The following is a 17,168-nucleotide window of genomic DNA, read 5'->3' on the forward strand; positions in this document are numbered from 1 at the left end:
TCAACAGCAGACCAAAGAACCGCAAGGATCAAACCAAAGATTTGAAATATGAGGAAACAAAAAACACCCAACCAGAAAAACAAAAAAGAATCCAAATATATGAAGATAGTGTAAGGAGCCTCTGGGACAACTTTAAGCGTACCAACATCCGAATTATTGGGGTGCCAAAAGAAGAGAGAGAGCAAAATATTGAAAACCTATTGGAAGAAATAATGACAGAAAACTTCCCACACCTGGTGAAAGAAATAGACTTACAAGTCCAAGAAGCACAAAGAACCCCAAACAAAAGGAATCCAAAGAGGACCACACCAAGACACATCATAATTAAAATGCCATGAGCAAAAGACAAAGAGAGAATATTAAAAGCAGCAAGAGAAAAACAGTTAATTACCTACAAGGGAGCACCCATAGGATTGTCAGCTGATTTCTCAACAGAAACTACGCAGGCCAGACGGGAGTGGCAAGAAATATTCAAAGTGATGAATAGCAAGAACCCATAACCAAGATTACTCTACCCAGCAAAGCTACCTTTCAGAATTGAAGGTTAGATAAAGAGCTTCACAGATAAATCTAAAGGAGTTCATCACCGCCAAACCAGTATTATATGAAATGCTAAAAGGTATTCTTTAAGAAGAGGAAGAAGAAGAAAAAGGTAAAGATAAAAATTATGAACAACAAATACATATCTATCAAAAAGTGAATCTAAAAATCAAGTGAATAAAAAATCTGATGAACAGAATAAACTGGTGAATATAATAGAATCAGGGGCATAGAAAGGGAGTGAACTGACAATTCTCGGGGGGAAAGAGGTGTGGGGGGTGCGGGAAGAGACTGGACAAAAATCGTACACCTATCGATGAGGACAGTGGGGGGTGGGTAAGGGCATAGGGTGGGGTTGGAGGGGAGCTATGGGGGGGAAAAGGAGGAGCAATTGTAATAATCTGAACATAAAAGATTTAAAAAAAATAAATAAATAAAAGCTTTCCAGAAAAAAAGAAAAATAAAGGGCCAACACACAAAATTTTGTTCACAGCCACTCACTTATCCTGGGCTCCCGCAGAGGGAGGGCAGTGAGGACTAGAGCTGCATGAGGACAGTCTAGAGTTGGTGGTCCTGGGGAGAGAGCTGAAAGGTCAGTTATGAGGATCCCTGTGCTGAGTCATCCCCCCATATTGCAAAAACCTCCTTTCTCAGGCAGAGCATTCCCCCTCATGCAGCATCAGCCTGGGAGGAAGCAATGGCCCCACCCATTGGAATCCCTCAAGCCCCACCCTGTGGAGCTTATGCCCTACTGAGGAGTATAGACTGAGTCTCTTTAAGTGACTGAGCCAAACAGATAGTCCGCAAGCAAAGGTGGATCTCTGGGTGTTTTGAGATTTTTTGCTGACCTACCCCTGGGTCCAGTGCTAGTAAAAGCAAACTTTGGTGTGCAGCTTGGTCCTTTTCACAGCAGAGGGAGCCACAAGCTGTCGATCACTGACAACTCCAAACAGGTTGCCCAGGATCAATCACAGACAGCCTCTGACACTGGCCTGCACCAAAGTTCCTCCAAAGAGGCCCAGAACCAAAACACCCAATGGCCAGCTTCAGAAAACAACAGAGCAGAATCCAATAAGCTTCACAAGCAACATATCCACAGGGTGATAAAGGCAGGCACCAAACACTGCTGAGGTAAATTCTGCTTCGTGTGATCACCACCTGCACAGCAGCCTGTACACTGTGTTGGGGGTTGAGCATCACTGTCAGCCATACTGAGGACTGAACCCATGCATGAACGGGCTAATAGCAATGAAAACACAATTACAACAGGAGAGCTCACATAACACGCACAAGGGACATTCATTCTTAGAGCACCCAGCTCAGGTGATCAGGGAGACTGTGCTACTGGGTATCACAGGTCATCTACTCCATAAGGCCACCTTATCAAGATTAGGAATTGTAGCACATCTACCTAACACATAGAAACAAACACAAAGAGGCAGCCTAAATGGGGAGACAAAGAAACAAGCCCCAAATGAAAGAACAAGAGAATTTTCCAGAAAAGCTAACTGAAATAGAGGTAAGCAATTTATCAGATATAAAGTTCAGAGTAATAATTATAAGAATGCTCAACTGCATGAAAAATGACATAGGAACCATAATAAATGACAAGTCAGAAATGAAAAATGCCATATCTGAAATAAAGGCTACACTGAAGGAATATACAATAGGCTCAATGAAGCACAGGATTGAATCAGCAACTTAGAAAACAAGGTAGAAAAAGACACCAATCAGAGCAGCAAGAAGAAAAAATAATTTTAAAAAATGAGGATAGTTTGAAAGGCCTTTAGGACAATGAAGCATAACAACATCCGCATCATAGGGTTACCAGAAGAAGAGAGAGCAAGAGATCAAGAACCTATTTGAAGAAATAATGTCCAAAAACTTCCCTAACCTAGTGAAGAAAAAAACATTTACAAGCGCAGGAAGGAGAGAATATCAAACAAGATGGACCCACAGAGGCCTACACTAAGACACATCATAATTAAAATGGCAAAAGTTAAAGACAAAAGAATCTTAAAAGCCACAAAAGAAAGGCAGTCAGTTACCTACAAGGGAGCTCCCATAAGACTATCAGCTGATTTCTCAACAGAAATATTTCAGGCCAGAAGAGATTGGCATCAAATATTCAAAGTGATGAAAAGCAAGGACTAACAACCAAGGCTACTTATCCAGCAAGGCTATCATTTAAAATTGAAGGAAAAATAAAGAGCTTCCCAGACAAGAAAAAGCTAAAGGAGTTTGTTACCACCAAACCAGTATTACAAGAAATATTAAAGGGGAAGGAGGAAGAAGAAGAGGAGGGAGAAGGCGGAGGAGGAGGAGAAAAAGAAAAAAATCAAAGGAAAATAAAATGTCAATAAATCAGTTTAAATGCAAATGACTTAAATGCTCCAATCAAAAGACATAAGGTAGCTGAATGGATAAGAAAAGAAGATATATATATATATATATATATATATATATATATATATATATATGCTATCTTCAAGACACCCACCTCAGAACAACATAGACTACACACAGACTAAAAGACGTGGACAAAGATATTTCATGCAAAAGGAAAGGAAAAGAAAGCTGGTGCAGCAATACTTATATTTGACAAAATAGACTTTAAAACTAAGGCTTTAGTAAGAAACAAAGAAGGACACTACATAATAATAAATGAAGCAATCCAACAAGAGGATGTAACCCTTTTAAATATTTATGAATCCAACACAGGAGTACCTAAATATGTAAGGCAAATCTTGATTGACATAAAGGGAGAGACTGTCAGTAATACAGTCTTTGTAGGGGATTTTAACACTCCATTGACATCAACGGATAGATCTTCCAGTCAGAAAATCAATAAGGAGCCGAAACCGGTTTGGCTCAGTGGATAGAGCGTTGGCCTGCGGACTGAAAGGTCCCAGGTTCGATTCCGGTCAAGGGCATGTACCTTGGTTGAGGGCACATCCTCAGTGGGAGGTGTGCAGGAGGCAGCTGATCGATGTTTCTCTCTCATCGATGTTTCTGGCTCTCTATCCCTCTCCCTTCCTCTCTGTGAAATATCAATAAAATATATTAAAAAAAAAAAGAAAATCAATAAGGAGAAGGCCTTAAGTGACATAATAAATCAATAAATTAAATGGATTTAATTGATATCTTCATAGCATTTCACCACAAAGCAGAAGAATATACATTCTTTTCAAGTGCACGTGGAATATTTTCTAGGGTAAACCACATGCTAGGACCAAAACAAGTCTCAGTAAATTTAAGAAGATTGAAATCATATCAAGCATCTTCTTTTGGCCATAATGCTATGAGACTTGAAATCAATCACAAGAAGAAAACTGGAAAACACACAAAGATATGGAGGCTAAATAATCTTTTACTAAACAATGAATGCCTTAACAATGAGATGAAGAAATTAAACGATACCTGAAATTAATGAAAATGAGAACACAACAACCCAAAATCTGTGGGACACAGGGAAAGCAGTCCTAAGAGGGAAATTCATAGCATTACAGGACTATCTCAAGAAACAAGAAAAAGTTCAAATAAATAATCTAACTTTACATTTAAAGGAACTTAACAAAGAACAACAAACAAAGCAGCCCAAGTTTCCATAAATAGATGAAGGGATAAAACAGCTATGGTATATTTACACAATGGAATACTATGCAGCCATAAAAAGGAAGAACATTTTACTCTTTGCAACAGCATGGGTGGATTTTGGGAACATTAAGTGAAATAAGCGAGTCAGAGAAAGACAAGTACCATATGATTTCACTCATATGTGGAAGTTTATGAACAAATTGAACAACAAAATATAGACACACTCATAGAGAATAGGCAGACAACTCTGGGTGGGTGGGTGTGGTGGCGGGATTGAGCAAAAAAAGAAAAAAATAGAAAGAACTCATGGACATGGACATCAGTGTAGTGGTGCAGGGCAGAGGTCAGTGAGTGGAGATGATAGAGGGTATGGGGGGATAAATGGTTATGAGGAAAAAATAAAATGAAGATAAAAAGGTGGGACAGCAGAGCTCCCACAGAGCTGTTGAAAGCACAGGATGAGATCCTGAGAAGGTCTAATACTAGAGCCCAGCACACAGCACTACTTGGCACATATCCAACAAGCCATCCTTCCCTGTGGTATGCCAATACCCCTCTACGTTTCTGAGCTTATGCTTCTAAAAGCCATCTGACTAAACTAAGAATGCTGGACCCCAGCTAGGCTGGACAGGCAGCCTGCTTCATCCAGCCAGCAGCAACTCAGCCTATGCTGTGAGTATCAGCATATCAACACAATTTCTGTGGATAGGCATGTCAGCATGAAAAACCATTCTCAGAAATAAAGACACACACACAAAGAACAAAAGAGAAACAGGTCTTCTGGAAGTGGAAACTGTGGCAGATTCTTAGGGACTGATGTCAAAGGGCACACACGCATTTGGGATTGAGAGCTAAGGACAAGTTGGAGGAATTCTACAGGAAAAGGCTTGCATAGAGGCAGCTTGCTGCAGCCTGCTACATCTTCAGGATACGAACTCATGTCTTCGACAGCAGCACCTACAGAGACATCATTCTGGTTTCGCTGCCTGCTCTGAGATCAATCTCTCTCCTTGTCTATCACCTGTTCTTCCTTTGCTAGACCTTGTTAAGGAGACAACAGGATATTACAGTTTGGCTGCTGAGGTAATTCAAATGCCTAAGCAGCAGAGCTGTGAGGGAGAGGCAAAAGTCTCACAGAGCCCTTGTGCTCAGGGATGCAGGGCATGCTGGGCTTAGGCCAAGACACCCCTCAGTCACTGCATTCTGTGGGCCAAGTAAAAAGGCACAGTAAATGGGGAAAAGATAAGACTCAGAGTGACATGTGATAATAAAAATGATAAAGATAGCAGTGTTCATGTGCAGGCCCCGTTGCAAGCATATTATGTGAATGTCCTTGAATCTTCATGAGTAGTTCACCCAAAAACAGGCTCTAAGAGGTGAAAAACTGCCCCAGCAAGTAAGTGATAGGGAGGGACTTAAGCTCAGCCCCTGTGACCAGGGCCCAGGCTACTGAGACATGGACACATAAAACCACAAAGTGCATGGATAGCTCAGTTTTGCCTGCCCAACATCTATTCTCTAGTGATAGTACCCTGGGAACCTTTCCTCCCAACCCCGGCCCCAGCTCCAGGATCACACAGGTAATCAGTCTGACCCAGTTGGAGTGTGACACTCGTCCTGGCCACAGGGATGAGCTCCTGGTCCAGCCAGGCCAAGGACATCCCATTCCATAACTGTGCTTATGACCCCTGGGAAAAGAAGCCTTTTCATTCTATCCTAAGGAGCAGACAAGCCTGATTGAACAGTAAGGAAACATAACTTCTGCCCCAACAGCAAGTCCATCAGAGCTCAGGCATTGCTTTTGGGTCATTTTCCTCTGGCCTCTTTTTGCTCACCTCCCTCTCAAGCTGGCCAGAACTGGGTAATCAGTTAGCAGAGGAAGGGCAACCCCACTGATTGGGTTAATCCTCTGGGTAGCTAACCACTAGGATATAGCCTACTGTACCCTGGACTTGATGGGGAAGAAATAGGAAGCCGGTGCTGTGGGGACAAGACCACAAAGAGCGGCCTGTACTAAACACATCTGGAGGGAGGCACCAGTAACCCTGGATTCTCAGTAACTGAGCCAGTGCACCCCTATCATGTTAAAGCCAGTCTAAGTTGGAGTTCTATCACTTACAACCAGAGTCCTGACTAATCCACTGAGCAGGAGTAATCTTGTGTGGCTTTGGAATTAAGAGGTTGGAGAGGTGACAAAAGCAAGACCAAATCACACAAATCACTTTAGATTTTATCCTGGAGATGAGGGTGACCCACAAGCAAATTGAAGCTGAGTTAGGGAGGCTGGTGCACAAGGCAGAGAAAGGAACGGGATCTGGGGTCGTCCCAGTGTGAGCCAGGGGAGGCTGGATGCAAGCGGTGCTCCCAGGATAGGAGGAAAAGAGCCTGATGGCAAGGCTCTCCTCAGCCAAATATCTAAGTTCATTGCTTATAAGTTCTGCTTTCCCTGACTAGTAAATCAGAAAATCATACAGCCATTGATACCAAGAGATTCAAAGAGTAGGTTGAGGAAAAACAGGTGGAGTCAGTGGACCAGAGGGCTATACAGAAGCATGTTTCCATTTCAATAACTCACTGAGGAGCCCTGAGAAGAACTATTTCCTTACAGCCAGGAAAGAACCCTGCTATTTAATACATCTGGAACCCCAAACAGAAATTCCACATGAAAGTCATATTGAATGGCAACAATAAAGATGACATGAGTATCAGCCTCCTATATGCTAGGGACTTGCCATCCATCATCTAAGGGGTCACCACACCCCTCCATCCCTCTTTCAGAGGCCCCAGACATTGGCCAACACATAGGGGTCTTGAAGTTCTGAGGAATTAGTGAAACACAGAAAAGCTGAATAACTTGCCTGTGGTCCCTCTGAGCTCCCAGACCTCTCTCAATTTCTCCTTGCTCTCTCTTTCTTCATGGTCTGTGGCTCTGAGTTTTGGATGTTACAACACTGATAGCTAGTCATCACTGGAAAGATCACTAGCCTAAATCCCAACAACAAATTTTACCAGAGGGATTTCTCAGGCCGAGGACCGAGGGAGCCAAAAGCCTGAGAGGCTAGTGAATCTCAGGATGTCTGGGGTTTACACCATTCTGAGGTCTAAATGGAATCTGGTGTTCCTCCTTCATTCCCTGTTCCTTCAATCAGCTAATGGGCCCCAGCTGGGAACAAACTTGGGAAGCAGAAATAGGGGCCAGGGTCTGACAAGCTCTGGCAGGAAAGCCCTGGCCAGGAGGGGAATGCAACCATTTATTTGGAATGGCTGTGCTCTGCCTCTGAGGGAGTTCAAGTGGTCGGATGTGTCCAAGTCAATTAGTGAAATCTAACAGGGATGTCACTGTGTTTAGGAGGAGGGCCATCCAGTTTAAAGTCCTACCCTGCAATGTCCCCAGTGCACAACAGGCACTATTTGGTTCGTGGAGGGCAAGGGTGAGAGGAGGTCAGGACCTCGGAACCTCAGGAGCTCCATGACCAGGGAGAGGCCTCAGAAGGGCACACTGGGTCACTTACAAAGCTGCTCAGGAGGTTGGAGGGTCCTTGTGCAGAGAAGATAAAATACCACTGGCCCTATGGTCTCCTTGGGGCTACAGGAGCAGCAGGTAAAGTGGACAGAGTCTGGTCTTTGGAGCTGGACGAATGACTTCAAATACTGGCTCAGCTGTCTAGCTGCTTAACCCTCCTGAGCCTAGATATTCTCCTATAGGATGGGAATCACAGGAAAGGAAGAAATGAACAGAGCTGGCCATCAGTATGCAAAAGTTCTGACTCTACCACTAACTTGTGAAGCCTTTTACTGCTAATGAGCACTCAGCTCATGTCACCCTCACAGCAAACCTAGACAGTGAGCTGGGGGTTGTGATTATTCACCAGAAAGTCAAAGTGCAAAGGAATTCAGGGACCTGCCTAAGATTACAAAGGACTTAAGGCTTTTTTTTTTTTCACTTCAGTACTTTCCATCCAAAATCTATATTAGTTTCCTAAGGCTGCCATAACAAATTACCATAAACTTGATAGCTTAAAGCAACAAAATTTATTTTCTTGCACTTTTGATGGCTAGAAATCCAACATTAATGTGTCAACAGGGCTGGTTCCTTGCAGAGTCTCTAAGAGAGAATGCCTTCCATACATACCTCTCTCCTAGCTTCTGGTGGCTGTGGCAATCACTGGTGTTTCTTGGCTTAGGGCTGCATAAGTCCAGCCTTGACCTCCAACTTCACTGATCTTCTCTTTGAATTGCTGGGTCATTGGACGCTCATCGTTGGATAAAGAGCCCACCCTAATCAAGATGATCTCATCTTGAGATCCTTACATTAATTACATCTGCAAAGACTTATTCCAAATATGATCATATTCTTAGGTTCTGAGTGTACACATCTTTTGCGGGCCACAACTCAGCCCACTATAGTCCACCCTCTGGTCCCCAAAACTTAACACCCATCACATGTGCATAATACTTTTATCCCATCCCAACATCCCTAAATTCTCGCCCCATTATAGCATTAACTCTAAATCCAAAATCTCATCCTAATCATTAGCTCAAAAAACTCATCATCTAAGTCACCTAATTAGGCATGGATGATACTAGTATGATCCATCTGTGGACCTGTGAAACTAGAAAACCAATTATCTGCTTTTAAAATACAGGCATAGGAAGAAAATGGGAGGTCACTGGCCCCAAGCAAGTTTGAAATCCAGCAAGGCAAATCCCATTAGGTTTCCAGGTCTGAAAACAGCCCTCTGTGGCTTGCTCCTCTGCTCTCTGGACCCACAGAGACTCAGGGGCCCCTGCTTATGGGCCTGCCTCTCTGGCCTCTAACTTTACATCCACAGCTCTGCCTTTGGAATCAGTCTTCCTTTTCTTGAAGGATAACATGTGTTTGTAGATGAGTTCTATCAGTGCAGTTCCTTCATGTAGAATACCACAAGTCCAACTGCTTTTTTCCTCCATTTCTTCAGTCCAGGCTGGCAGTGTTTTTGCTAATAATAACGTTCTCAAAAACCTTGTGGGTCTCTCATCTATATCAAGGGGACCTATGCCATTAAACCAAAGGGTTCTCTACAGATCCTTTCAGGATAAGCCCACCTGGCTCTCTTCCTGGCTTCTGGTGAGATGTTTGATTAGATCCTTGAGTTGCATACCTCATCTCATCAGCAAAGGCTGTCCAGCCTTGCCATTGGTCTTTCACCAGAGCAAGCTTTCTCAAAGAGAATTTCCTACCTGTAGCATCCTTTGGAATTTGGACATACCAAGGCCCTCCCAAATCAAGTGCTGGTTCCTTTTTACTAACAGTTCCTTCTTCAAAACATTCCCTTCCTCTCACATTTACTATAAGCAGCAAAAGAGAAAAAGGCTGCAACCTCCATATTTTGCTTGGAAAACTCCTCAGCCAAATATCCAAGTTCAATGCTACAGTCCTGTTTTCTTTGACTAGTAAATCAGAAAATCAAACAGTGATACCAAGAAGGCTGAAAAGTAGGCTATGGGAAAATAGGTACACAAAAGCAAGAAGAGCTTTTAATTTATGTTTGCCAAGCACCTTCCACATACCCAATAGGCAAGTTCCACCTTTATAAGGACAAGAACAGTAGCCAAAGACCTCAGAACATGTCCCCACTCAAACATCGCTGTCTACTTAACATGGCCGACTAACTCTGTCTCAGCCCTCCCCCATACCCGTAGTCCTAGCATTGCAGCTCCTGATCCTATCATCACAAACCTTTTCCTCCCTCTAGAGCATGGATGGGGAACCTTTTTTCTGCCGAGGGCCATTTGGATATTTATAACATCATTCACTTAATATAAATTTATGTCGCTATGAAAAAAGCTCCTAGATTTGTTGAATTTTGAGTCCCACTTGTGGTTGCCTTGGCAGAGCCAGACCAAATGATTTCTCGAGCATTATATGGCCCGTGGGCCGGATGTTCCCCACCCCTGCTCTAGAGCCTCAGGTACTCTCAATTCAAAGTCTGTCTCCCACAGAGCCATCTTCTGACACCTCCTTCCTACTCCCAGCTGCCCTCCCAGGCTGCAGAAATGTCTTCTCCCAGGGCAGAGGAATATTAGATTAAGGTGGTCCAAAGGAGTATGCCTAAGGGAGCACAAGGAATGGAAAGAAATTTAGCATTTGATTTATTCTCTGTTCCTGCTAAGAATTAACACACAGTTGCTACTATAATCTTAACTTTGTTAAATATTAAGTTTAGTTTATTTTCATAATTTTGTGCTTTATTTTTTAAGATTTATACTTTTAGTCCCTGCACAACATGGATTTGATTTAATCAAGGGCTAATGGTCTTCAGAAGAGGATCCACAACAGCCAGTGGAGGAGGGAATGATGACTCACAGTGTCAGGGAAGGCCCTAGGCAAACTCATTAGTCAACAGAGAGGCAAACCGAGGCTCTCGAGCCACATGTGGCTCGTGAGCCGCAGTTTGCCAACCACTGCCCTAGGATTCATAAGGGCAGGGCCTCACCCTCCAACTCTTGTTGACATGCCTGGGAGCCCTGGCCAGCCTTAGGCCTATAAAAGCTCTTCTTTAGTTGGTCCTCCCTGATCAGGAAACTCTTCCTTGTTACTCCCTCCACCCCCCCCCGCGCATCCCCCCCTTCTGCAGGAGGAAGCAACAGTCACACTACCATAAAATGAGTAGAGCGGGGAGATTTAAACCTGAAGAAGCCCTGGCTATTCCTCTCACCCCGAAATGCCCCTTTCCTATATCCTCTCTGGCGGTCCTAGATCAGGAATGGCCAACATAAGGCACAAGTGTTCCCTTGCCCTCCCCTTGCTCAGGGCAGATACTGCAATCATGGCCCTCCTTGCCCCAATATGATAATGAATTTTATGTCAACCTGGCTGTGCCAGTGTACCAAGATATTTGTTTAAGCATTATCCCGGATGTTTCTGTGTTGAGATTAACATTTAAGTGGCTAGACTAAGTAAAGCAGATGACCTTCCACAGTGAGGGTGAACCCAATCCAATAAGGTGAAGGCCTGAATAGAAAAAGACTAACATCCCTAGGAGAAGAGGAAATTCTGCCAGCCTTCAGACTCAAATTGCAACTCTTTCCTGGGTCTCCATCTTGCTGGTTCACCCTGTGGACTTCGGACTTGCCAGGCCTCACAATCTTGGGAGCCAATTCCTTAAAATGCATCCCTCTTTCTGTGTACATAGATACATACACATACTTTTGGTTGTCTCTCTGGTGGACCCTAATACAGCTAGTGAGCCTTATTAACACAGCCCTCCAGGGAGAATTCTCAGTTAGCATGCAAAATTCATTCGCCTAGGGCTGCAAGTACATCAGCAGCTGGCATTGTCCCTGGTTGTACATACAGGGCCAAGTGCATGCCACCACTTTCCTGTACTCTGAATTTTTCTAGAACCAGAGAACTGCCCTGGACTCTGAATTCCTGGTATGGTCTTTCTAGTTCTAACTAGCCTTGTTTTCCACCTTCATCCCCCGTGAAGGGAAGGAAAGGGCAGTCAGGGAGGCTGAAAGTTTTTCCTCTAAACTAAAACCATAAGAAAAGCCCAATGAAGAAGGGAAATATCAAGGCCACTGGACATCTTTTCAATCAGAGCCAGCCAGAAGTTCCCAGAAGGTGGGGGAGCTGGGAAGACACGGAGCTATCCATCCTTCTCACAGGTCTCCAGAGGGATGGCATGGTATCTGCCAGCGGTCACTAGGAGTATGAAACTCATCTGGATGTCTTCCAGACCGTATGACTGAGCAACACAAGATTCTAATTGTGTTTAATTTGACTTGCCCCCCTGACACAGAAAGCTTGTAAAAAGGAGGTTTACACCTAGCACCTCACTTGCTGACCACATGGTCCTGAGCCTAATGCACCTTCTGGAGCCATCGCGGCACATCATGGATCTCCAAAAATGGGTGCTGTTGTAAGAATTAGGGGAGTGGTAGTTCTAGAATCCAGGCAAAGCATGAAAGGAGATAGAGCAGAGCAGCACCCACTGGCCAGTCCCAGGAAGCAGACCCAGCTGAGGACAAAAGGACCATTCCTCTCCTTTGCCACTAGAGAAAGAGGGCAAAAGAAAGGACAAGGTAAGACTGACCTTGAGGGCAGGAATCTCCACACTGTCGCCGAGGCTGATGGAGCCTGAGAGGATGGTCCCTGTCATCACAGTGCCCTGGCCTTTGATGGAGAAACAGTGGTCCACAGACATGAGGAATGGTCCCGAGGGATCTCTCGTTGGGATGGAAATCTGGGACGTCAGGAGCTAGAAAAGAGATGCTTGTGCCACACTCTGTCGGGAGAGGACTGGATGGGACAGGGCAGAGGAGGGCAGGCCAGCCCAGATCAGAAATGGACAACTTCCTGACTGTACTCCAAACTTCTGCCATGCTCTCCATGCCTTCCCTCAGTGCAAAGGCAAAGGGCACTTGGAGAAGCCTCATCTATGCTCTCCCATTGGGATTACTGCAATAGTCTCATAATAAGCCAGGCATCCGGGTCCTCACCCACACTGCAGCAGGGGCAGCCTGCTACAGGACACCTTTGGTCACATTGCTCCCTGGCTTCACATGCTTTTCCATGCACCTGATGCCTGCAGAATTTAAGATTTGTCATCATCTAGCGCCTAGGTATTGCTGAGGCTTAGTCTCCCACCTCTTGCCCTTTCTCACCAGCCACCAGCCACTGGCAGGCCCTGAAGTTCACCACCCTGTTTAGCCTTACCCTTACTATTCTCCCAGGAGGGCAAATGGGCAACACCTCTGGAAAGGCTTTGCTACCCTTTTGTATTACCGCATTTCTTCTCCTCATCACCAGTTAAATGCTATTGTGATAATCTGTTTATTTGTCTCCCCTCCCAGGGCTGTGAGTACTTCCAAGTGTCACCAGCAGCTGGCCTCTCACCTGAGAGAAGGACAAGTGACTGAAGGGAAACTGAAGGATTGGGGGAGAGCAGGGCTGTTCCCAGAAGCCATTGCCTGAGTTTGTTAGGACAGGAGGGGTGAAGGCCACTTCTCCAAGCCTCCCCTGGAAAGGGCCAGTGCTGTCCCTCAGTTTGTGGTTCTGCTTTCCCTTCTCTGTGGACTCTTTCCACAGCTTTAACCTTAACCTGCCCACTGTCTTCATGCCATCTATGTGCTCAGAGATGGTGTCAGAGCTAATTACCACTAAACAAATAAAAACTAAGACCACATTATTCCTTTTATTTTGCTACTTCCTATCAAAAAGTATTTGGTAGTAAATGTTTCAAACTCTTAATCTTGTGATAACAATTCTTTTGAAAAAAGACTAGAGATTTCAAAACAGGCTTGGCCTGAGATGTATGCAGATGCTTCTTAAAGGAATATACAAACAGTATTTTTGTGGATTTTGCTTTAACAAACACAACTGTCCCAAGCACCCAGACCAGTACTCTCTGGAGCTGGTGAAAAAGTAACAAAAGCTTTACCCAGAAAATATTGGTTTTGCTACTTCAGCAAGATCAGCACCATGTAATCACAGAAACAGTGGTAGCACACAGTCACACCTGATCTTGGCTCTGTGGAGCCAGGCAGACTCCAAAGCCCACCCCACAACTGACCTGAGTTTGAATCCCAGCTCCACCACATACTTGCTATGAGACCTTGGGCAAGTTATTTAACCTCTCTGAGGTAATATGCGGATAATTTAAGCCTCCCAGGGTCACTGTGAATGTTAATGAGCTTGTACGTAAAGATCTTAGTACAGTGTTTGGTATGTGATAATCATGTTTCACCATCACAGTAAACTGATAATAACACTGTTCTGAGCACATTATACACATTAACTCGTTTAACCCTCACAGCAACTCCACAGTGAAGTGGTGCTATTATCTTCTCTACTTTATAAGTGAGGGAACTGAGGCAAGAGACAGCAGGTCATGGGCCTAAGGTCACAGAGAGAACAGGTGGTGGGGCCAGCACTGCAACCCTCTGAGCTGCCCCAAGTGCCCAGCAGAGGGACACTACAGTCCCTAGTCTCATTGTCTTTTCCATAGAAGCATCACGACCTCTCCACCTCCACCTCCACCCTGCCTGCTGGCTGCCCTGGCCACCCAGTGAATGGCTATGCTCCTTCCCTCTGTCTACTACTACCCAGCCTGGAGGAACAGCCTGAGCCTTGGGCTGTTGGCTTCAGAAGATAAAGCCTCCAGTGTTTTGGTAGAGGCCACAGGACCTAAGCTGTACTGTCCTTGCTGCTGGGCCCATCTCCTTCTCCCTGGCTCACTGGCCCCCAGCCCACTAGCCCAGGTGAGACATACTAGAGGACCTAGTACAATCTGAAGGACTGGAACAGATGGCATGGCCCCAGAGTTCCAGACTGAGAGGATCTCCTTTGTCTGCATGGAGGTATTTGACAAGAGAAAGGGGAAAAAAAGGCTTAGAAGGGTGGAGGCCCTCAGTTCTGTTTGAGATTAACTTTCTGAAGGAGATGAGGGAGGTTGCATTAAGCTTTTGTGGGGGGGGAAGGAGGACTTTAAAGGAACCACCCCAGAATCCTCTTGGGGGACGGGAGACGGGGGTGTTGCGCGGGGGAGGCCTGCTTCTCTGTCTCTCTAAGGCTGAGCAGGACACAAAGGAACCTGCCTGAGCAGAACTGGTTCAAACTGACAGTACCTCAATGAGCTCTGAGATGCCCTGTGGAGCTTCTGTTTCGGGGGCCTCTGGTCCCCCAGGCTTGGCCGCCACAGGTATAATTGGTGCACCTCGGAACCTGGAACAGAAAAACAAGTCCCACCATAGTTACAGAGATCATCAGCATGGACACAGAACACATCTGTGAAGCACCTGGTAGACCAGACCAGCAGCACTATGGGTGTTCTCTCCTTTCCTCCTTTCAGAAGCACCTAAAAAGAGAGTGCCACCGTACCCCACCTGGCAGATGAGGAAATGGAGTCCCCAAAGGGAAATGTCTTACATAGAACAACACAATTTAAAAGTGTGCTCCTGGATTCACGATGGAGGGGAAGTACACAGCGGTTTCAGCTGCCTGTGGGGCACCACTTACTCATGGGCGTGTGACAGCCAATGAGCTCTTCCCCAAACCTCAGAGATGGGAGCCCTGGTGCCCATGGGCTGGTCCCAGGAAGCCATGGCACAGCTTGGCGAGCTCAAAGTCCCATACTTGCATAGACCATCTCCTGTTCTCCAGCCAGCCTCTGGGGGCAGGAGCTGAAGTGGCCATTGTTTGGTGGCTGCGTTTGCGGCCACGTGGGTTAGAAGACTGGCCTCAGACCACAGAGTTGCTCAACACCAAGCCCAAGGCCTCCAAGGTGGGCTTTCTTTGGCACAAGGAGGGAACCTGGGTTTGAATGCCCAGTGGCCTGGTGTTATTTATTTCACACTGATTGTGCCAGTTAATTGGTAAGGCCTGGAGATATGGTTGTGGGGAAGAGTCTGGTTCCTTCTCTCTGGAGCTTTTGTGTAGGGATAGTGCTTAGAGGGGAGGTACTGGAAGCAAGGAAGCCTCATGCTCTGGCCCTCCTTTCTCCAGACCCAGGTGATGCTGGGGGGCCTTCCTGGGGGACCTCCCTGAAGCCCTGCCCACCCCCCCCGCCCCGGCAACCGCTGCCCAGTGCAGCTTCCTGGGCAGCTGGGCGCTGAGGCCTCTCAGCCTCTGCTCTTAGGCCCCACCCACTGGGCCTGATGGTGGAGATACCCAGTCACAGCAGCTGTGGCAGAGGTGACATTTACAGTGCAGGGGTAAATGCTTGTGGGTAGAGGTCACATTGCAGGATGACCCTATTCCCTCTCTTTCCTGATAATCTGGGCGGGTGGTTGGTTGGCTGGCAAGGCCGCGACAATGGCCCAATACACAAATCAATACAAAAATAAATAAGTAAAAGTGTGCTCCTGGGTTTTAACTTCCATTTTCAGAACGCTCCCTGAGAAGGTAGCAGTAAATCCTGGCTCCCAGGCCTCTGACTGAAAGACCCCTTAAGAAGACTAATAAATACCTGCTAGCCTCCTGCAGAGACTCAGGAAATAATGGTGACCAAAAGTCCCTGAGGATGCACCTGGGAGTGCACCTCCACCATCCCAATCCAATGGAGGCCAGTCCTCACAGGACCTTCCCAGAGAGACCCTTTTTCTTTAAGAAGTGATTTATCTATCTTTTCCATTGGAAAGGGAAATATATTAGTACAACCCATAATCCCATCATTGTGGTGTGTTCTTCCAGCCTTGGCTTTCAACACATTGCCAAGAGATTGTATTTTTCATATTTGGTTCTAGTATGCACACACTTTCATATCTTGGTTTATTTGCCATTATATATATACAGAAAGAATCTTCCGGAGAAACCAAGATGGCGGCATAGGTAAACACCTAAACTGCTGCCTCGCACAACAATTTCAAAACTACAACTAAAAGACAGAACGGACACCATCCAGAACCACAGGAAAGCTGGCTGAGTGAAAATTCTACAACTAGAAGGAAAGAGAAAACCTCACAGAGAATTGGAGGTACGGCAAAGGGGCTTTGTGCGCGCAGAGAGGAAGGGCGGCTGAGAGCCTGGCTGACTTTCTCTGGCGGAAGGGGGAATGAAGCCTCCGACCGCACTGAACCCCTGTTCTGACTGCACTGAACCCCAGTTCCGGGCGAACCCCTGGGGACCCACGCTCTTACGGGGGGAGTCTGGACTCTCGGGCGGAGACTCGAGCTGGGAAAGGCAGAAGTCTGAAGGCGCACGCGGGCCAGTGCGCACAAAGGCTGCGGAGGTTGCCACAAGCTTTCCCTAGTGGAAGGGAGTCAGAGGATCCTGACTGCACTGAGCCCCAGTTCTGACTGCAGTGAACCCCAGTTCCAGGCGAGCCCCTGGGGACCCACGCTCTTGTGGGGGGAGTCTGGACTCTCGGGCGGAGACTCGGGAGCCGGGGAAGGCGGAGGACTGAAAGTGCGCACGCACGCGCGTGCCAGTGCGCACAAAGGCTGCGGAAGTTGCCACAGGCTTTCCCTAGTGGAAGGGAGTCAGAGGACTCTGACTGCACTGAGCCCCAGTTCTGACTGCAGTGAACCCCAGTTCCAGGCGAGCCCCT

General features: G+C 46.1%; 1 protein-coding gene across 6 annotated transcripts in view; it reads right to left on the reverse strand.

Annotated features, from left to right (window-relative positions):
* EEFSEC (eukaryotic elongation factor, selenocysteine-tRNA specific) overlaps positions 1-17,168 on the reverse strand; it is a 277,246-nt gene that overhangs the window by 132,328 nt on the left and 127,750 nt on the right. For 4 of the 6 annotated variants that reach the window (XM_080685566.1, XM_080685567.1, XM_080685568.1 and 1 more), the window contains exons 3-4: positions 14,749-14,845; positions 12,216-12,380 (exon numbers count right to left, since the gene is read on the reverse strand). In XM_080685566.1, the coding sequence (XP_080541692.1) occupies positions 12,216-12,380; positions 14,749-14,845 (262 nt within the window). Of the gene's footprint in view, positions 1-8,151; positions 10,229-12,215; positions 12,381-14,748; positions 14,846-17,168 lie in introns of those variants that run through there. The other 2 variants (XM_080685569.1, XM_080685565.1) reach the window with 2 other exon arrangements.

Source organism: Plecotus auritus, assembly GCF_963455305.1.
Source record: "Plecotus auritus genome assembly, chromosome: 8".
In the NCBI taxonomy this organism is placed as follows: domain Eukaryota; kingdom Metazoa; phylum Chordata; class Mammalia; order Chiroptera; family Vespertilionidae; genus Plecotus; species Plecotus auritus.